This window comes from Agelaius phoeniceus, assembly GCF_051311805.1.
Source record: "Agelaius phoeniceus isolate bAgePho1 chromosome W unlocalized genomic scaffold, bAgePho1.hap1 SUPER_W_unloc_1, whole genome shotgun sequence".
NCBI lineage: Eukaryota > Metazoa > Chordata > Aves > Passeriformes > Icteridae > Agelaius > Agelaius phoeniceus.
In genome coordinates this window covers 10,479,189-10,499,142 of record NW_027509866.1, presented here as the reverse complement: position 1 = coordinate 10,499,142, position 19,954 = coordinate 10,479,189, and the positions used below count along the sequence as shown (strand labels likewise).

Here is a 19,954-nt window from a genome sequence, read left to right as displayed (position 1 = left end):
TCATTTGCATCTCATTAGTCAGTTTCAGTGGGGTTTTATAGAGCTCCCACCTGCCCAGCCCCAAGCTCCGCCCCCTTTATGTCACAGCCCTCATTTGCATCTCATTTACATGGTATTTGTACCTCATTTGCATGTCACTATTTGGTTTTTTAGCAAATTCTCACCTGCCCAGCTCACCTGGGCATCCCAAACCCAGCCCAGCCCCACCTGACTGCCATGAGCTCCACCCCTTTTGATTCTCAGCCCTCATTTGCATCTCATTTGCATGGTGTTCGTACCTCATTTGCATCTCCTTAGTTCCATTTTAGCCAGTTCCCACCTGCCCAGCCCCACCTGGGCACCCCAAACCCAGCCCAGCCCCACCTGACAGCCTCGAGCTCCGCCCTCTTTGTGTCTCACCCCTCGTTTGCATCTCATTTGCATGGTGTCTGTACCTCATTTGCATCTCGTTAGTTGGGTTTTAGCGAGTTCCCACCTGCCCGGCTCACCTGGGCACCCCAAACCCACCTGACCGCCCGCAGCTCCGCCCATTTGTGTCTCACCCCTCATTTGCATCTCATTTGCATGGTGTTTGTACCTCATTTGCATCTCATTACTTGGGTTTTAGCAAGCTCCCACCTGCCCAGCTCACCTGAACTGCCCCGAGCTCCACCCCCTTTAAATGTCACCCCTCATTTGCATCTCATTTGCATCTCATTAGTCGGTTTCAGTGGGGTTTTATCCAGTTCCCACCTGCCCCGCCCCACCTGGGCACCCCAAACCCAGCCCAGCCCCAAGCTCCGCCCCCTTTGTGTCTCACCCCTCATTTACATCTCATTTGCATCTCATTTACTTGGTGTGGGTACCTAATTTGCATCTATTGGGGTTTTTTTAGCGATTTATCACCTGCCCAGCCCCACCTGACTGCCCCAAGCTCCGCCCCCTTTGATTCTCACCCCTCATTTGCATCTCATTTGCATCTCATTTGCTGCTTCCAGCAGGGTTTTCTAGCACATTCTCACCTGTCTCACTCACCTGGAGCCCAGGCCACCCCCAGCCCGACCCCTCCCACACCCAGCCCTCATTTGCATCTCATTTGCGTAGAATGTTGTCTCATTTGCATAGAGTCTCGTCTCATTTGCATACTCAGGGATGGATTCCTGCTCACCTGAACCACAGGTAGAGCCCAAACCCACCTGTGCCTCATTAAAGCGAGTGTAATTGGCATATGAATAGCACCTCATTAGCATCTCATTAGCATACCAATAGCAGGAATTGGGCCCCATTTCCACACTCTCATCCATCTCCAGAGCCCCTCACCTGGAGCCCATCACTGCCTGTGCAGCTGTGACCAAACCCCACCTGTCCCTCATTGATTCCCCAATTAACGACCGCATAATTCCCCCCTCATTAGCATCTCATTAGCATACCGGTAGCAGTAATTGGGCGCGGACCAGACGGTGAGCACGGTCTCCCCAAAGTGCCACTTGTAGCCCTCCATGACGAGCTGGGGTCCCCCCAACCCCACCTGTCCCTCATTGATTCCCCAATATAATTCCCCCCTCATTAGCATCTCATTAGCATACCGGTAGCAGTAATTGGGCCCCATTTCCACACTCTCATCCATCTCCAGAGCCCCTCATCTGGAGCCCATCACTGCCTGTGCAGGTGTGACCAAACCCCACCTGTCCCTCATTGATTATCAGATATAATTCCCCCCTCATTAGCATCTCATTAGCATACCAATAGCACTAATTAGGCCCCGTTTCCACCTTCCCACTCATGTCCGGACCCCCTCACCTGGAGCCCATCACTGCCTGTGCAGGTGTGACCAAACCCCACCTGTCCCTCATTGATTATCAGATATAATTCCCCCCTCATTAGCATCTCATTAGCATACCGGTAGCAGTAATTGGGCGCTGACCAGACGGTGAGCACGGTCTCCCCAAAGTGCCACTTGTAGCCCTCCATGACGAGCTGGGGTCCCCCCAACCCCACCTGTCCCTCATTGATTACCAGATATAACTCCCCCCTCATTAGCATCTCATTAGCATACCAATCGCAATAATTGGGCCCCATTTCCACCTTTCTACCCCTGTCCAGTGCCCCTCACCTGGAGCCCATCACTGCCTCTGCAGGTGTGACCAAACCCCACCCGTCCCTCATACAACAGCCACATAACAACCGCATAATAAACACCTCATTAGCATCTCATTAGCATACCAACAGCACTAATTGGGCCCCATTTTCACACTCTCATCCATCTCCAGAGCCCCTCACCTGGAGCCCATCACTGCCTGTGCAGGTGTGACCAAACCCCACCTGTCCCTCATTGATTCCCCAATTAACGACCGCATATTTCCCCCCTCATTAGCATCTCATTAGCATACCAATAGCAGTAATTAGGCACAATTTTCACCTTTCTACCTCTGTCTGGACACCCTCACCTGGAGCCCATCAGTGCCTGTGCAGGTGTGACCAACCCCATTGTATCTTACAGAACCACCACATAATAACCGCATAATAAACACCTAATTAGCATCTCATTAGCATACCAATAGCAGGAATTAGGCACTATTTCCACCTTTCTACCTCATGTCTGGACCCCCTCACCAGGAGCCCATCACTGCCTGTACAGGTGTGACCAAACCCCATTGTATCTTACAGAACCACCACATAATAACCGCATATTTCCCCCCTCATTAGCATCTCATTAGCATACCGGTAGCAGTAATTGGGCGCTGACCAGACGGTGAGCACGGTCTCCCCGAAGTGCCACTTGTAGCCCTCCATGACGAGCTGGGGTCCCCCCAACCCCACCTGTCCCTCATTGATTACCAGATATAATTCCCCCCTCATTAGCATCTCATTAGCATACCGGTAGCACTAATTGGGCACTATTTTCACCTTTCTACCTCTGTCTGGACACCCTCACCTGGAGCCCATCACTGCCTGTGCAGGTGTGACCAAACCCCACCTGTACCAAATACAACACCCACATAACAACCGCATATTTCCCCCCTCCTTAGCATCTCATTAGCATACCAATAGCAGTAATTAGGCACTATTTCCACCCTCCCATCCATCTCCAGAGCCCCTCACCTGGAGCCCATCACTGCCTGTGCAGGTGTGACCAACCCCATTGTATCTTACAGAACCACCACATAACAACCGCATAATTAACGGCTAATTAGCATCTCATTAGCATACCAATCGCAGTAATTCTGCACTATTTCCACCTTTCTACCTCTGTCCGGACCCCGTCACCTGGAGCCCATCACTGCCTGTGCAGGTGTGACCAAACCCCACCTGTCCCTCATACCACAGCCACATAACAACCGCATATTTCCCCCCTCATTAGCATCTCATTAGCATACCGGTAGCAGTAATTGGGCGCGGACCAGACGGTGAGCACGGTCTCCCCAAAGTGCCACTTGTAGCCCTCCATGACGAGCTGGGGTCCCCCCAACCCCACCTGTGCCCCAGGTAACCCCCAGGTAACCCCGACTCAATCACCCCCGATTAACGCTTCATTAGCATCTCATTAGCATACCAATAGCACTATTTGGGCACTATCTTCACCTTTCTAGCTCTGTCTGGACCCCCTCACCTGGAGCCCATCACTGCCTGTGCAGGTGTGACCAAACCCCACCTCTCCTTAAGGCAACCCCCAATTATTTAACGCTTCGTTATCACCTCATTAGCATCTCATTAGCATACCAATAGCACTAATTAGGCACTATTTCCACCTTTCTACCTCTGTCCAGAGCCCCTCACCTGGAGCCCATCACTGCCTCTGCAGGTGTGACCAAACCCCACCTGTACCTCATACAACAGCCACATAACAACCGCATAATAAACACCTCATTAGCATTTCATTAGCATACCAATAGCACTAATTAGGCACTATTTTCACACTCTCATCCATCTCCAGAGCCCCTCACCTGGAGCCCATCACTGCCTGTGCAGGTGTGACCAAACCCCACCTGTCCCTCATTGATTCCCCAATTAACGACCGCATATTTCCCCCCTCATTAGCATCTCATTAGCATACCGGTAGCAGTAATTGGGCGCGGACCAGACGGTGAGCACGGTCCCGCCAACCCCACCTGTGCCCCAGGTAACCCCCAGGTAACCCCGACTCAATCACCCCTGATGAACGCTTCATTAGCATCTCATTAGCATACCAATAGCACTATTTGGGCACTATTTTCACCTTTCTAGCTCTGTCTGGACCCCCTCACCTGGAGTCCATCACTGCCTGTGCAGGTGTGACCAAACCCCACCTGTCCCTCAGTGATTCCCCAATATAATTCCCCCCTCATTAGCATCTCATTAGCATACCAATAGCAGTAATTCTGCACTATTTTCACACTCTCATCCATCTCCAGAGCCCCTCACCTGGAGCCCATCAGTGACTGTGCAGCTGTGACCAAACCCCACCTGTCCCTCATTGATTCCCCAATTAACAACCGCATATTTCCCCCCCTCATTAGCATCTCATTAGCATACCGGTAGCAGTAATTGGGCGCAGACCAGACGGTGAGCACGGTCTCCCCAAAGTGCCACTTGTAGCCCTCCATGACGAGCTGGGGTCCCGCCAACCCCACCTGTCCCCCAGGTAACCCCCAGGTAACCCCGACACAATCACCCCCGATTAACGCTTCATTAGCATCTCATTAGCATACCAATAGCACTAATTAGGCACTATTTTCACACTCTCATCCATCTCCAGAGCCCCTCACCTGGAGCCCATCACTGCCTGTGCAGGTGTGACCAAACCCCACCCGTCCCTCATTGATTCCCCAATTAACGACCGCATATTTCCCCCCTCATTAGCATCTCATTAGCATACCAACAGCAGGAATTGGGCCCCATTTCCACACTCTCATCCATCTCCAGAGCCCCTCACCTGGAGCCCATCACTGCCTGTGCAGGTGTGACCAAACCCCATTGTATCTTACAGAACCACCACATAACAACCGCATAATAAACACCTAATTAGCATCTCATTAGCATACCGGTAGCAGTAATTGGGCGCGGACCAGACGGTGAGCACGGTCTCCCCAAAGTGCCACTTGTAGCCCTCCATGACGAGCTGGGGTCCCCCCAACCCCACCTGTCCCTCATTGATTACCAGATATAACTCCCCCCTCATTAGCATCTCATTAGCATACCAATCGCAGGAATTAGGCACAATTTTCACCTTTCTACCTCTGTCGGACTCCCTCACCTGGAGCCCATCACTGCCTGTGCAGGTGTGACCAAACCCCACCTGTCCCTCATACCACAGCCACATAACAACCGCATAATAAACACCTCATTAGCATCTCATTAGCATACCAATAGCAGGAATTGGGCGCTATTTTCACACTCCCATCCATCTCCAGACCCCTCACCTGGAGCCCATCACTGCCTGTGCAGGTGTGACCAAACCCCATTGTACCTTACAGAACCACCGCGAAACAAACGCATAATAACAAGCTAATTAGCATCTCATTAGCATACCAATCGCAGTAATTCTGCACTATTTCCACCTTTCTACCTCTGTCCAGAGCCCCTCACCTGGAGCCCATCACTGCCTGTGCAGGTGTGACCAAACCCCATTGTATCTTACAGAACCACCACATAATAACTGCATAATTCCCCTCTCATTAGCATCTCATTAGCATACCAATAGCAGGAATTAGGCACTATTTCCACCTTTCTACCTCATGTCTGGACCCCCTCACCAGGAGCCCATCACTGCCTGTGGAGGTGTGACCAAACCCCACCTCTCCTTAAGGCAACCCCCAATTATTTAACGCTTCAATATCACCTAATTAGCATCTCATTAGCATACCGGTAGCAGTAATTGGGCGCGGACCAGACGGTGAGCACGGTCTCCCCGAAGTGCCACTTGTAGCCCTCCATGACGAGCTGGTGGGCGCGGCAGATCATGGAGACCTCGTTGGCCGCGTTGAACTGCGCCACCACGTCCGAGCCGAACAGGTAACCCGCGCCCCGCGGCGACACGCCCCAGCCGGTGGTGTCTGACACGCCAGGGACACGCCAAGGACACGTCAGGGACACGGGGGGGACGGGGGGGAGGAGAAAGACAAAAAAAACCCCGAAAAAATCGGGAAAAATTTGGGGTTTTTAGGTCAAAATTGGAAGGAATTTGGGTTATTTTGGTCAAAAATATTGAATTTTTTACCTGAGGACAGGTGAGGGACAATGGGGACGGGGGAGGGACAAGGGGACAGGGGAGGGACAATGGCAGGGACAGGTGACATAAAAAATACCCAAAAAATGCAAAAAAAACCCCCAAAATTGCAAAAAATTTGGGGTTTTTAGGCCAAAATTGGAAGGAATTTGGGTTATTCCCATTGGAAATTCCTTTAAGGTTTTACCTGAGGGACAGGGGACAGGTGAGGGACAATGGCAGGGACAGGTGAGGGACAATGTCAGGGACACGTGAGGGACATCTGACAGAAGAAATACCCAAAAAAACCCCAAAAAAATGCAAAAAAACCCCAAAAAAGTCGCGAAAAATTTGGGGTTTTTAGGCCAAAATTGGAAGAAATTTGGGTTATTTTGGTCAAAAACATCAAAGGTTTTACCTGAGGACAGGTGAGGGACAATGGGGACAGGGGAGGGACAATGCCAAGGACACGTCAGGGACACGGGGGGGACGGGGGGGAGGAGAAAGACAAAAAAAACCCCGAAAAAATCGGGAAAAATTTGGGGTTTTTAGGTCAGAAATGAAGGAATTTGGGTTATTTGGGACAAAAATATCAAAGGTTTTACCTGAGGACAGGTGAGGGACAATGGGGACAGGGGAGGGACAATGGCAGGGACACGGGAGGGACAGGGGAGAGAAGAAATAACCCAAAAAAACCCCAAAAAAACCCCCCAAAAAATCCAAAATATCGCAAAAAATTTGGTGTTTTTAGGCCAAAATTGGAAGGAATTTGGGTTTTTCCCATTGGAAATTCCTTTAAGGGTTTACCTGAGGGACAGGGGACAGGTGAGGGACAGGTGAGGGACAGGGGGACAAGGGGACAAGGGACAGGGGAGGGACACGGGAGGGACGGGGGGGAGGAGAAAGACAAAAAAAACCCCGAAAAAATCGGGAAAAATTTGGGGTTTTTAGGTCAGAATTGGAAAAATTTGGGTTATTTTGGTCAAAAATATTGAATTTTTTACCTGAAGACAGGTGAGGGACAGGGGACATAGGAGAGAAAATGTCAGGAACAGGGGAGATTCAAAAATACCCAAAAAAACCACCAAAAACCCCCCAAAAAAATGAAAAAAAAACCCCAAAAAATTGCAAAAAATTTGGGGTTTTTAAGCGCAAAATTGGAAAAATTAGGGTTATTTTGCTCCAAAACATCGAATTTTTTACCTGAGGACAGGTGAGGACAGGGGACAGGTGAGGGACAAGGGGAGAAGGGACAGGTCAGGGACACGTCAGGGACACGGGAGGGACACAGGAGAGGAGAAAGCCAAAAAAAACCCCGAAAAAATTGCAAAAAATTTGGGGTTTTTAGCCCAAAATTGGAAGGAATTTGGGTTATTCCCATTAGAAATTCCTTTAAGGGTTTACCTGAGGGACAGGGGACAGGGGACAGGGGAGGGACAAGGGACATAAAAAATACCCCAAAAAATGCAAAAAAACCCCAAAAAAAAGCAAAAAAAATACAAAAAATTGCAAAAAATTTGGGATTTTTAGGCCAAAATTGGAAGAAATTTGGGTTATTTTGGTCAAAAATATCAAAGGTTTTACCTGAGGACAGGTGAGGGACAATGGGGACAGGTGAGGGACAATGTCAGGGACACGTGAGGGACAGGTAACATAAAAAATACCCCAAAAGTAACCAAAAAACCCCCAAAAAATGCAAAAAAACCCCAAAAAATAGCAAGAAATTTGGGGGTTTTAGGCCAAAATTTGAAGGAATTTGGGTGATTCCCATTGGAAATTCCTTTAAGGTTTTACCTGAGGACAGGTGAGGGACAGGGGACAGGGGAGGGACAATGTCAGGGACAGGTGAGGTTAAAAAATACCCAAAAAAAGGCAAAAAAAACCCCCAAAAAATGCAAAAAAACCCTAAAAAATCGCAAAAAATTTGGGGTTTTTAGGCCAAAATTGGAAGAAATTTGGGTTATTTTGCTCCAAAACATGGAATTTTTTACCTGAGGACAGGTGAGGGACAATGGGGACGGGGGAGGGACAATGTCAGGGACACGTGAGGGACAGGGGAGATGAGAAAGCCAAAAAAACCCCAAAAAAATGTAAAAAAACCCCAAAAAAAGGCAAAAAACCCCAAAAAAATCGCAAAAAATTTGGGGTTTTTAGGCCAAAATTGAAAGGAATTTGGGTTATTTGGCTCAAAAATATCGAATTTTTTACCTGAGGACAGGTGAGGGACAGGTGACACATGAGGGACACATGAGGGACAGGTGAGAGAAGAAAAACCCCAAAAAAATGCAAAAAAAACCCAAAAAAATCGCAAAAAATTTGGGGTTTTTAGGCCAAAATTGGAAGAAATTTGGGTTATTTTTCCCCAAAATATCAAAAGGTTTTACCTGAGGACAGGTGAGGGACAGGTGACAGGGGACACATGAGGGACAGGGGACAAAAAATACCCAAAAAAATGCAAAAAACCCCCAAAAAAAGCAAAAAACCCCCAAAAAATTGCAAAAAATTTGGGGTTTTTAGGCCATAATTGGAAGAAATTTGGGTTATTCCCATTGGAAATTCCTTTAAGGTTTTACCTGAGGACAGGTGAGGGACAGGTGACAAAAAAATACCCAAAAAAATGCAAAAAAAACCCCAAAAAAATGCAAAAAAACCCCAAAAAATCGCACAAAATTTGGGGTTTTTAGGCCATAATTGGAAGAAATTTGGGTTTTTCCCATTGGAAATTCCTTTAAGGTTTTACCTGAGGACAGGTGAGGGACAGGGGACAGGGGAGGGACAATGTCAGGGACAGGTGAGATGAAAAAATACCCAAAAAAATGCAAAAAAACCCCCAAAAAATGCAAAAAAAACCCAAAAATCAGAAAAAAAATTGGGGTTTTTAGGCCAAAATTGGAAGGAATTTGGGTTATTTTGGTCAAAAATATCAAAGGTTTTACCTGAGGACAGGTGAGGGACAGGTGACAAAAAATACCCAAAAAAATGCAAAAAAACCCCAAAAAAAGGCAAAAAACCCCAAAATAATCGCAAAAAATTTGGGGTTTTTAGGCCAAAATTGAAAGGAATTTGGGTTATTTGGCTCAAAAATATCGAATTTTTTACCTGAGGACAGGTGAGGGACAGGTGACACATGAGGGACACATGAGGGACAGGTGAGAGAAGAAAAACCCCAAAAAAATGCAAAAAAAACCCAAAAAAATCGCAAAAAATTTGGGGTTTTTAGGCCAAAATTGGAAGAAATTTGGGTTATTTTTCCCCAAAATATCAAAAGGTTTTACCTGAGGACAGGTGAGGGACAGGTGACAGGGGACACATGAGGGACAGGGGACAAAAAATACCCAAAAAAATGCAAAAAACCCCCAAAAAAAGCAAAAAACCCCCAAAAAATTGCAAAAAATTTGGGGTTTTTAGGCCAAAATTGGAAGGAATTTGGGTTATTCCCATTGGAAATTCCTTTAAGGGTTTACCTGAGGGACAGGGGACAGGGGACACAAAAAATACCCAAAAAATGAAAAAAAACCCCAAAAAAATGTAAAAAAACCCCCAAAAATTGCAAAAAAATTGGGGTTTTTAGGCCAAAATTGGAAGAAATTTGGGTTATTTTGCTCAAAAATATGGAATTTTTTACCTGAGGACAGGTGAGGGACAGGGGACATAAAAAATACCCAAAAAAATGCAAAAAAAACCCCAAAAAAATGCAAAAAAAATCCAAAAAAATGCAAAAAATTGGGGTTTTTTAGGCCAAAATTGGAAGGAATTTGGGTTATTTTGGTCAAAAATATTGAATTTTTTACCTGAGGACAGGTGAGGGACAGGTGACAAAAAATACCCAAAAAAATGCAAAAAAACCCCAAAAAATGCAAAAAAAAACTAAAAAAAATTGCAAAAAATTTGGGATTTTAGGCCAAAATTGGAAGAAATTTGGGTTATTTTGGTCAAAAATATCAAAGGTTTTACCTGAGGACAGGTGAGGGACAGGTGACAAAAAATACCCAAAAAAATGCAAAAAAACCCCAAAAAAATGCAAAAAAACCCCAAAAAAATGTAAAAAAAACCCCAAAAAAATCGCACAAAATTTGGAGTTTTAGGCCAAAATTGGAAGAAATTTGGGTTATTTTAGTGAAAAATATGGAATTTTTTACCTGAGGGCAGGTGAGGGACAGGGGACAAAAAATACCCCAAAAAAATGCAAAAAAACCCCAAAAAAATCGTAAAAAATTTGGGGTTTTTAGGCCAAAATTGGAAGGAATTTGGGTTATTTTGGTCAAAAACATCGAATTTTTTACCTGAGGACAGGTGACAAAAAATACCCAAAAAAATGCAAAAAAACCCCAAAAAAATGCAAAAAAACCCCAAAAAATTGCAAAAAAATTCCAAAGAAGGGCAAAAAACCCCAAGATTTTCTCCCAAAATTCACGAAATTGGCCCCAAAAAATTCACTTAAAAATTCACTGAATTGGTCCCAGTGAGGGACACCAAAAACCCCAAAAAAATCCTAAAAAAATCCCCAAAATTTGGAAGATTTTACCCCAAAATTCATTAAATTGACCCCAAAAATCAGGGAAAAATTGAGGGAATTTTTAAGTGAATTTTGCTGATTTTTGGGATCAATTTCATGAATTTTGGGGTAAAATTTTCACAATTTTGGGGATTTTTTTTAGGATTTTTTGGGGGTTTTTGGTGTCCCTCACTGTGACCAATTCAGTGAATTTTGGGGTAAAATCTTTGGGATTTTGGGGATTTTATTTGGGATTTTTTGGGGTTTTTGGTGTCCCTCACTGGGATCCATTTTGTGAATTTTTGGGTGAATTTCTGAGATTTTTGGGGTAAAATCTTCCAAATTTTGGGGATTTTTTTTTAGGATTTTTTTAGGGATTTTTGGTGTCCCTCACTGTGACCAATCCAGTGAATTTTGGGGTAAAATCTTTGGGATTTTTGGGGATTTTTTTAGGATTTTTTTGGGGTTTTTGGTGTCCCTCACTGGGATCAATTCAGTGAATTTTTGGGTGAATTTTTGGCATTTTGGGGGTAAAATCTTCCAAATTTTGAGGATTTTATTTGGGATTTTTTGGGGTTTTTTTGTCTCCCTCACTGGGATCAATTCAGTGAATTTTTGGGTGAATTTCTGGGATTTTTGGGGTAAAATCTTTGGGATTTTGGGGATTTTTTTTGGATTTTTTAGGATTTTTGGTGTCTCTCACTGGGATCCATTCAGTGAATTTTTAAGTGAATTTTGCTGATTTTTGGGGTCAATTTAATGAATTTTGGGGTAAAATCTTGGGGATTTTGGAGTAAAATCCTCAGGATTCTTGGGTAAAATCTTCGGGATTTTGGGTTAAAATCTTTGGGATTTTGGGGATTTTTTTAGGATTTTTTTGGAGTTTTTGGTGTCCCTCACTGGCATCAATTCAGTGAATTTTTGGGTGAATTTCTGAGATTTTTGGGGTAAAATCTTCCAAATTTTGGGGAATTATTTGGGATTTTTTTGGGGTTTTTAGTGTCCCTCACTGTGACCAATTCAGTGAATTTTGGGGTAAAATCTTTGGGATTTTGGGGATTTTTTTCGGATTTTTTGGGGATTTTGGTGTCCCTCCCTGGGATGAATTCAGTGAATTTTGGGGTGAAATATTTGGGATTTTTGGGGTAAAATCTTTGGGATTTTGGGGATTTTTTTTAGGATTTTTTGGGGGTTTCTGGTGTCCCTCACTGGGACCAATTCAATGAAGTTTTAAGTGAATTTTGCTGATTTTTGGGGTCAATTTAATGAATTTTGGGTAAAATCTTTGGGATTTTGGGGTAAAATCTTTGGGATTTAGGGATTTTTTTAGGATTTTTTTGGGGTTTTTGATGTCCCTCACCTGTCCCTCACTGGGACCAATTCAGTGAATTTTGGGGTAAAATCTTTGGGATTTTGTGGTAAAATCTTCCAAATTTTGGGGATTTTTTTTAGGATTTTTTGGGGTTTTTGGTGTCCCTCACTGTGACCAACTCAGTGAATTTTTGGGTGAATTTCGCTGATTTTTGGGGCCAATTTAATGAATTTTGGAGTAAAATCTTCGGGATTTTGGGGTAAAATCTTTGGGATTTTTGGGGTAAAATCTTCACAATTTTGGGGATTTTTTTAGGATTTTTTGGGGGTTTTTGGTGTCCCTCACTGTGAATAATTCAAGGATTTTTTGAGTAGATTCAGGAAACTTTTGGGGTCAATTCAGTGAATTTTGGGGTAAAATCTTTGGGATTTTGGGGTTTTTTTTAGGATTTTTTGGGGTTTTTTGTGTCCTTCACTCTGAATAATTCAGTGAATTTTTAAGTGAATTTTGCTGATTTTTGGGGCCAATTTAATGAATTTTGGAGTAAAATCTTTGGGATTTTCGGGTAAAATCTTTGGGATTTTTGGGGTAAAATCTTCACAATTTTGGAATTTTTTTAGAATTTTTTTGGGGTTTTTTGTGTCCTTCACTCTGAATAATTCAGTGAATTTTAAGTGAATTTTGCTGATTTTTGGGGCCAATTCAGTGAATTTTGGGGTAAAATCTTGGGATTTTTTTAGGATTTTTTAGGATTTTTTTAGATCCCTCTCTTTGGGATGTTTTTAGGATTTTTTTAGGATTTTTGATGTCCCTCACTGTGACCAAATCATTGAATTTTTAAGTGAATTTTTGGGGTCAATTTAATGAATTTTGGGGTAAAATCTTTGGGATTTTGGGGTAAAATCTTCACAATTTTAGGGATTTTTTTAGGATTTTTTTTGGGGGTTTTTTGATGTCCCTCACCATGACCAAATCACTGAATTTTTAACCGAATTTTGCTCATTTTCAACGCCAATTTAACAATTTTGGGGTAAAATCTTTGGGATTTTTTTAGGATTTTTTAGGGGTTTCTGGTGTCCCTCACTGTGACCAATTCAGTGAATTTTTGAGTGAATTTCGCTGATTTTTGGGGTCAATTCAGTGAATTTTGAGGTAAAATCTTTGGGATTTTTTTAGGATTTTTTTGGGGTTTTTGGTGTCCCTCACTGTGACCAATTCAGGGAATTTTTGGGTGAATTTCGCTGATTTTTTGAGCCAATTTAATGAATTTTGGGGTAAAATCTTTGGCATTTTTTTAGGAATTTTAGGGTTTTTTTAGATCCCTCTCTTTTGGTTCTTTTTAGGATTTTTTGGGGTTTTTGGTCTCCCTCACCATGACCAAATAATTGAATTTTTAACCGAATTTTGCTGATTTTTGGGGTCAATTCAGTGAATTTTGGGGTAAAATCTTCGGGATTTTTGGGGTAAAATCTTCACAATTTTGGGATTTTTTTTAGAATTTTTTTGGGGGTTTTTTTGATGTCCCTCACTGTGACCAAATCACTGAATTTTTAAGTGAATTTCGCTGATTTTTGGGTCAATTTAATGAATTTTGATGTAAAATATTCGGGATTTTGGGGTAAAATCTTCACAATTTTAGGGATTTTTTTAGGATTTTTTTGGGGTTTGTGGTGTCCCTCACCTGTCCCTCACTGGGACCAATTCAGTGAATTTTGGGGTAAAATCTTTGGGATTTTGGGGTAAAATCTTCCAAATTTTGGGGATTTTTTTAGGATTTTTTTGGGGTTTTTGGTGTCTGTCACCTGTCCCTCACTGTGATCAATTCAGTGAATTTTTGGGTGAATTTTGCTGATTTTTGGGGCCAATTCAGTGAATTTTAGGGTAAAATCTTTGGCATTTTTTTAGGAATTTTAGGGGTTTTTTTAGATCCCTCTCTTTTGGTTCTTTTTAGGATTTTTTGGGGTTTTCGTGTCCCTCACCGTGACGAATTCAGTGAATTTTTGGGTGAATTTCGCTGATTTTTAGGGTCAATTTAATGAATTTTGGAGTAAAATCTTCGGGATTTTGGGGTAAAATCTTTGGGATTTTGGGTAAAATCTTTGGGATTTTGGGAATTTTTTTAGAATTTTTTTGGGGTTTTTTGTGTCCTTCACTCTGAATAATTCAGTGAATTTTTAAGTGAATTTTGCTGATTTTTGGGGCCAATTCAGTGAATTTTGGGGTAAAATCTTGGGATTTTTTTAGGATTTTTTAAGATTTTTTTAGATCCCTGTCCTTGGGATGTTTTTAGGATTTTTTGGGGTTTTTGCTGTCCCTCACTGTGACCAATTCATTGAATTTTTAAGTGAATTTTTGGGGTCAATTTAATGAATTTTGGGCTAAAATCTTCGGGATTTTTGGGGTAAAATCTTCACAATTTTGGGAATTTTTTTAGAATTTTTTTGGGGTTTTTGGCGTCCCTCACCTGTCCCTCACTGGGATCAATTCAGTGAATTTTAGGGTAAAATCTTTGGAATTTTGGGGTAAAATCTTTGGGATTTTGGGGTAAAATCTTCCAAATTTTGGGGATTTTTTTAGGATTTTTTTGGGGTTTTTGGTGTCTGTCACCTGTCCCTCACAGTGACCAATTCAGTGAATTCTGGAGTAAAATCTTCCAAATTTTGGGGTAAAATCTTTGGGATTTTTGGGGTAAAATCTTCACAATTTTGGGAATTTTTTTAGAATTTTTTTGGGATTTTTGATGTCCCTCACCATGACCAAATCACTGAATTTTTAACCGAATTTTCCTCATTTTCGACACCAATTTCCCGCATTTTACCCTAAAACCTCGGGGTTTTTTTCCATTCCCTCGGGGTTTTTTGCCCCTGCCCGGTCCCCCCAGGTGTCCCCAGGTGTCCCCAGGTGTCCCCAGGTGTCCCCAGGTGTCCCCAGGTACCTTCAGGGTCCGACCAGAGCAGGTCACACATGGGGCCGTCGTGTGGCACCTCCTGCTTGCGGTCGATGGTGCGGATCTGGTCCAGGGTCTGGATGGACGGCGAGAGGCCCCCGTGGACGCAGAAAATCTGAAAATTTGGGGCATTTTGGGTCATTTTAGGGCATTTTGGGACATTTGGGGTCATTGGGATATTTGGGGTATTTGGGGTCATTGGGGTATTTGGGGTATTTAAAATATTTGGGGGATTTGGGGTCAATGGGGATGGATGGGGAGAGGCCCCCGTGGACGCAGAAAATCTGAAAATTTGGGGCATTTTGGGTCACTTTAGGGCATTTTGGCACATTTGGGATTTTTGGGGTGTCCCCAGGTGTCCCCAGGTGTCCCCAGAACCCCCAATTTTCACTGATTTTCCCCCCAATTTTCACTGTTTTTTCCCCCCAGGTGTATCCCCAGGTGTGTCCCCATCCCCAGCTGTGTCCCCACCCCCAGGTGTCCCCAGGTGTCCCTAAAACCCCAATTTTCACCGATTTCCCCCCAATTTTCACTGATTTTCCCCCCCAGGTGTCCCCAGGTGTCCCCATCCTCAGCTGTGTCCCCCAAGGTGTCCCCCCAGGTGTGTCCCTGCCCCCAGGTGTCCCTAAACCCCCAATTTTCACCAATTTCCCCCCAATTTTCACCATTTTTCCCCCCCAGCCGTGTCCCCAGGTGTCCTCAGGTGTGTCCCTGTCCCCAGGTGTCCCTAAACCCCCCAATTTTCACCCCAATTTTCACCCAATTTTCACCCTTTTTCCCCTCAGGTGTCCCCAGCCCTGTCCCCAGGTGTCCCCAGGTGTCCCTAAAACCCCCCAGTTTTCACCCATTTCCCCCCAATTTTCACCAATTTCCCCCCAATTTTCACCAATTTCCCCCCCAGGTGTATCCCCAGGTGTGCCCAAAGTCCCCAATTTTCACTGATTTCCCCCCAATTTTCACCATTTTTCCCCCCAGGTTTGTCCCCAGGTGTCCCCAGCCGTGTCCCCAGGTGTCCCCAGGTGTGATGTCCCTAAACCCCCAATTTTCCCCGATTTCCCCCCAATTTTCACCCATTTTCCCCCAATTTTCCCCATTTTTCCCCCCAGCCGTGTCCCCAGGTGTCCCCAGGTGTGTCCCCAACCCCAGCTGTGTCCCCCAAGGTGCCCCAGGTGTGTCCCCCCAGGTGTCCCCGGGGGTGTCCCCAGGTGTGTCCCTGGGTGTGTCCCCAGGTGTCCCCAACCCCCAATTTTCACCAATTTCCCCCCAATTTTCCCCATTTTCCCCCCCAGCCGTATCCCCAGGTGTGTCCCCAGGTGTGTCCCCGCCCCCCCCAGGTGTGTCCCCTGTCCCCAGGTGTGTCACCTTGCCGTCGATGATGGCCGACAGGCTCAGGTAGTCGAAGATCTCGGTGCAGTAGCGCCACACGGTGACCGAGCCGTACTTGCGCAGGCACTCGTCGTAGAAACCGTAAACCTGCGTGATCTGCCGGGACTCGTGATTGCCTCTGATGAGGGTGATCCGGTCTGGGTACCTCACCTGGGGACAGGTAACACACCTGGGTCATGTATGACACACCTATGGTATGTGTGACACACCTGTGCCATGTACAGCACAGGTACAGCAACACCTGCGTGATCTGCCGGGACTCGTGGTTACCCCTGATCAGCGTGATCCGGTCTGGGTACCTCACCTGGGCACAGGTGACACACCTGAGTTACCTACAACACACCTGAGACATGTATGACACACCTGTACCAGGTATAACCTATGCATGGCATCACCTGTGCCACACCTGCGTGATCTGATGGGACTCGTGGTTACCTCTGATCAGCGTGATCCGGTCTGGGTACCTCACCTGGGGACAGGTGACACACCTGAGTCAGGTACAGCATCACCTGTGTCATGTATGACACACCTGTGCTGTGTATAACACACCTGTGCCAGGTATAACCTATCTATGGCATCACCTGTGTGATCTGACGCGACTCGTGATTGCCCCTGATCAGCGTGATCCGGTCTGGGTACCTCACCTGGGCAGGTACAGCACACCTGAGTCAGGTATGACACACCTGGGACATGTGTGACACACCTATGGTATCACCTGTGCCACCTGTGCCACACCTGTGCCACACCTGCGTGATCTGCCGGGACTCGTGGTTACCCCTGATCAGCGTGATCCAGTCTGGGTACCTCACCTGGGCACAGGTGACACACCTGAGTCATGTATAACACACCTGAGTCATGTATGGACACACCTGAGACATGTATGACACACTATGGCATCACCTGTGCCACCTGTGCCACACCTGTGTGATCTGCCGGGACTCGTGGTTACCTCTGATGAGTGTGATCCGGTCTGGGTACCTCACCTGGACAGGTACAGCACACCTGAGTTACATACAGCACAGGTACAGCATCACCTGAGTCATGTATGACACACCTGTGCCACACCTGCGTGATCTGCCGGGACTCGTGGTTACCTCTGATCAGCGTGATCCGGTCTGGGTACCTCACCTGGACAGGTGACACACCTGGGTCACACCTGGGTCACACCTGAACACACCTGGGCACACCTGGGTACACCTGGGTACACCTGGGTCCCACCTGGGTCCCACCTGGGTCCCACCTGAAAACACCTGGGTCACACCTGGGTCACACCTGGGCACACCTGGGTACACCTGGGTCCCACCTGGGTCACACCTGAGCACACCTGGGTCACACCTGGGTACACCTGGATCACCTGAGCACACCTGAGGTCACCTTCAGCACCAGCAGTAGCAGGGAGGCCTCACACCTGTCCAGGTGTGTCACACCTGTCCCACACCTGTTTGTACCTGTCTGTACCTGTCCCACCTGTCCCTCACCTGTCCAGGTGTGTCACACCTGTCTGTACCTGTCTGTACCTGTCCCACACCTGTCTGTACCTGTCCAGGTGTGTCACACCTGTCTCTACCTGTGCACACCTGCCCAGGTGAGCTCACCTTCAGTGCCAGGAGGAGCAGGAAGGTCTCACACCCATCACACCTGTCCAGGTGTGTCACACCTGTCACACCTGTGTCACACCTGTGTCACACCTGTCACACCTGTGTCACACCTGTCACACCTGTCACACCCATCACACCTGTGTCACACCTGTCACACCCATCACACCTGTGTCACACCTGTGTCACACCTGTGTCTCACCTGTCACACCTGTCACACCTGTGTCACACCTGTCTCACCTGTCACACCTGTGTCACACCTGTCATGTCACACCTGTGTCACACCTGTCACACCTGTCATGTCACACCTGTGTCACACCTGTGTCACACCTGTCACACCTGTGTCACACCTGTGTCACACCTGTCACACCTGTCTCACCTGTGTCACACCTGTCACACCTGTGTCACACCTGTCACACCTGTGTCACACCTGTATCACACCTGTGTCACACCTGTGTCACACCTGTCACACCTGTGTCACACCTGTATCACACCTGTGTCACACCTGTCTCACCTGTGTCACACCTGTCACACCTGTGTCTCACCTGTCACTCCTGTGTCACACCTGTCACACCTGTGTCCCACCTGTGTCCCACCTGTCATGTCACACCTGTGTCACACCTGTCCAGGTGAGCTCACCTTTAATGCCAGCAGCAGCAGGAAGGTCTCCACGCTGTCTGTACCTGTCACACCTGTCACACCTGTGTCACACCTGTGTCACACCTGTGTCTCACCTGTGTCTCACCTGTCACACACCTGTGTCACACCTGTCACACCTGTGTCACACCTGTGTCACACCTGTGTCACACCTGTCACACCTGTGTCACACCTGTATCACACCTGTCCCACACCTGTGTCTCACCTGTGTCACACCTGTGTCTCACCTTTAATGCCAGCAGAAGCAGGAAGGTCTCACACCTGTCACACCTGTCACACCTGTGTCACACCTGTGTCACACCTGTGTCACACCTGTATCACACCAGTCACACCTGTCTCACACCTGTGTCACACCTGTATCCCACCTGTGTCACACCTGTGTCACACCTGTCACAACCTGTCACACCTGTCACACCTGTGTCACACCTGTCACACCTGTCATGTCACACCTCTCACCTTTAATGCCAGCAGCAGCAGAAATGTCTCCACGCTGTCTGTACCTGTCACACCTGTCACACCTGTGTCTCACCTGTGTCACACCTGTGTCACACCTGTCACACCTATCTCACACCTGTGTCACACCTGTCACACCTGTGTCACACCTGTGTCACACCTGTACCTGTCTCACCTTCAGTGCCAGGAGGAGCAGGAAGGTCTCCACGCTGTCCATACCTATCTCAGGTGTATCTCACCTGTGTCACACCTGTGTCACACCTGTCACACCTGTGTCACACCTGTGTCACACCTGTGTCACACCTGTGTCACACCTGTCCCACCTGTGTCTCACCTGTCATGTCACACCTGTGTCACACCTGTCACACCTGTCCAGGTGAGCTCACCTTTAGTGCCAGGAGGAGCAGGAAAGTCTCCACACTGTCTGTACCTGTCACACCTGTGTCACACCTGTCACACCTGTGTCACACCTGTCACACCTGTCTGTACCTGTCACACCTGTCCTCACACCTGTGTCACACCTGTGTCACACCTGTCACACCTGTCACACAACCTGTCCACACCTGTATCTCACCTGTCACACCTGTGTCACACCTGTGTCCCACCTGTGTCTCACCTTCAGTGCCAGCAGAAGCAGAAAGGTCTCCACGCTGTCTGTACCTGTCACACCTGTGTCACACCTGTCACACCTGTCACACCTGTATCTCACCTGTGTCACACCTGTCTCACACTGTGTCTCACCTTTAATGCCAGCAGCAGCAGGAAGGTCTCACACCTGTGTCACACCTGTCACACCTGTCTCACCTGTGTCACACCTGTCACACCTGTGTCACACCTGTCACACCTGTGTCACACCTGTCACACCTGTGTCACACCTGTGTCACACCTGTGTCACACCTGTGTCAAACCTTTAGTGCCAGCAGCAGCAGGAAGGTCTCACACCCAT

At 46.5% G+C, this 19,954-nt stretch overlaps 1 protein-coding gene across 2 annotated transcripts in view; it reads right to left on the bottom strand.

Annotated features, from left to right (window-relative positions):
- The window catches only part of PPP4C (protein phosphatase 4 catalytic subunit), a 37,940-nt gene that overhangs the window by 884 nt on the left and 17,102 nt on the right, over positions 1-19,954 (bottom strand). The window contains exons 2-5 of one of the 2 annotated variants that reach the window (XM_077172775.1): positions 16,545-16,607; positions 16,280-16,453; positions 14,906-15,032; positions 5,822-6,011 (exon numbers count right to left, since the gene is read on the bottom strand). In XM_077172775.1, the coding sequence (XP_077028890.1) occupies positions 5,822-6,011; positions 14,906-15,032; positions 16,280-16,453; positions 16,545-16,607 (554 nt within the window). The remainder of the gene's footprint in view (positions 1-5,821; positions 6,012-14,905; positions 15,033-16,279; positions 16,454-16,544; positions 16,608-19,954) is intronic. The other variant, XM_077172776.1, reaches the window with a different exon arrangement.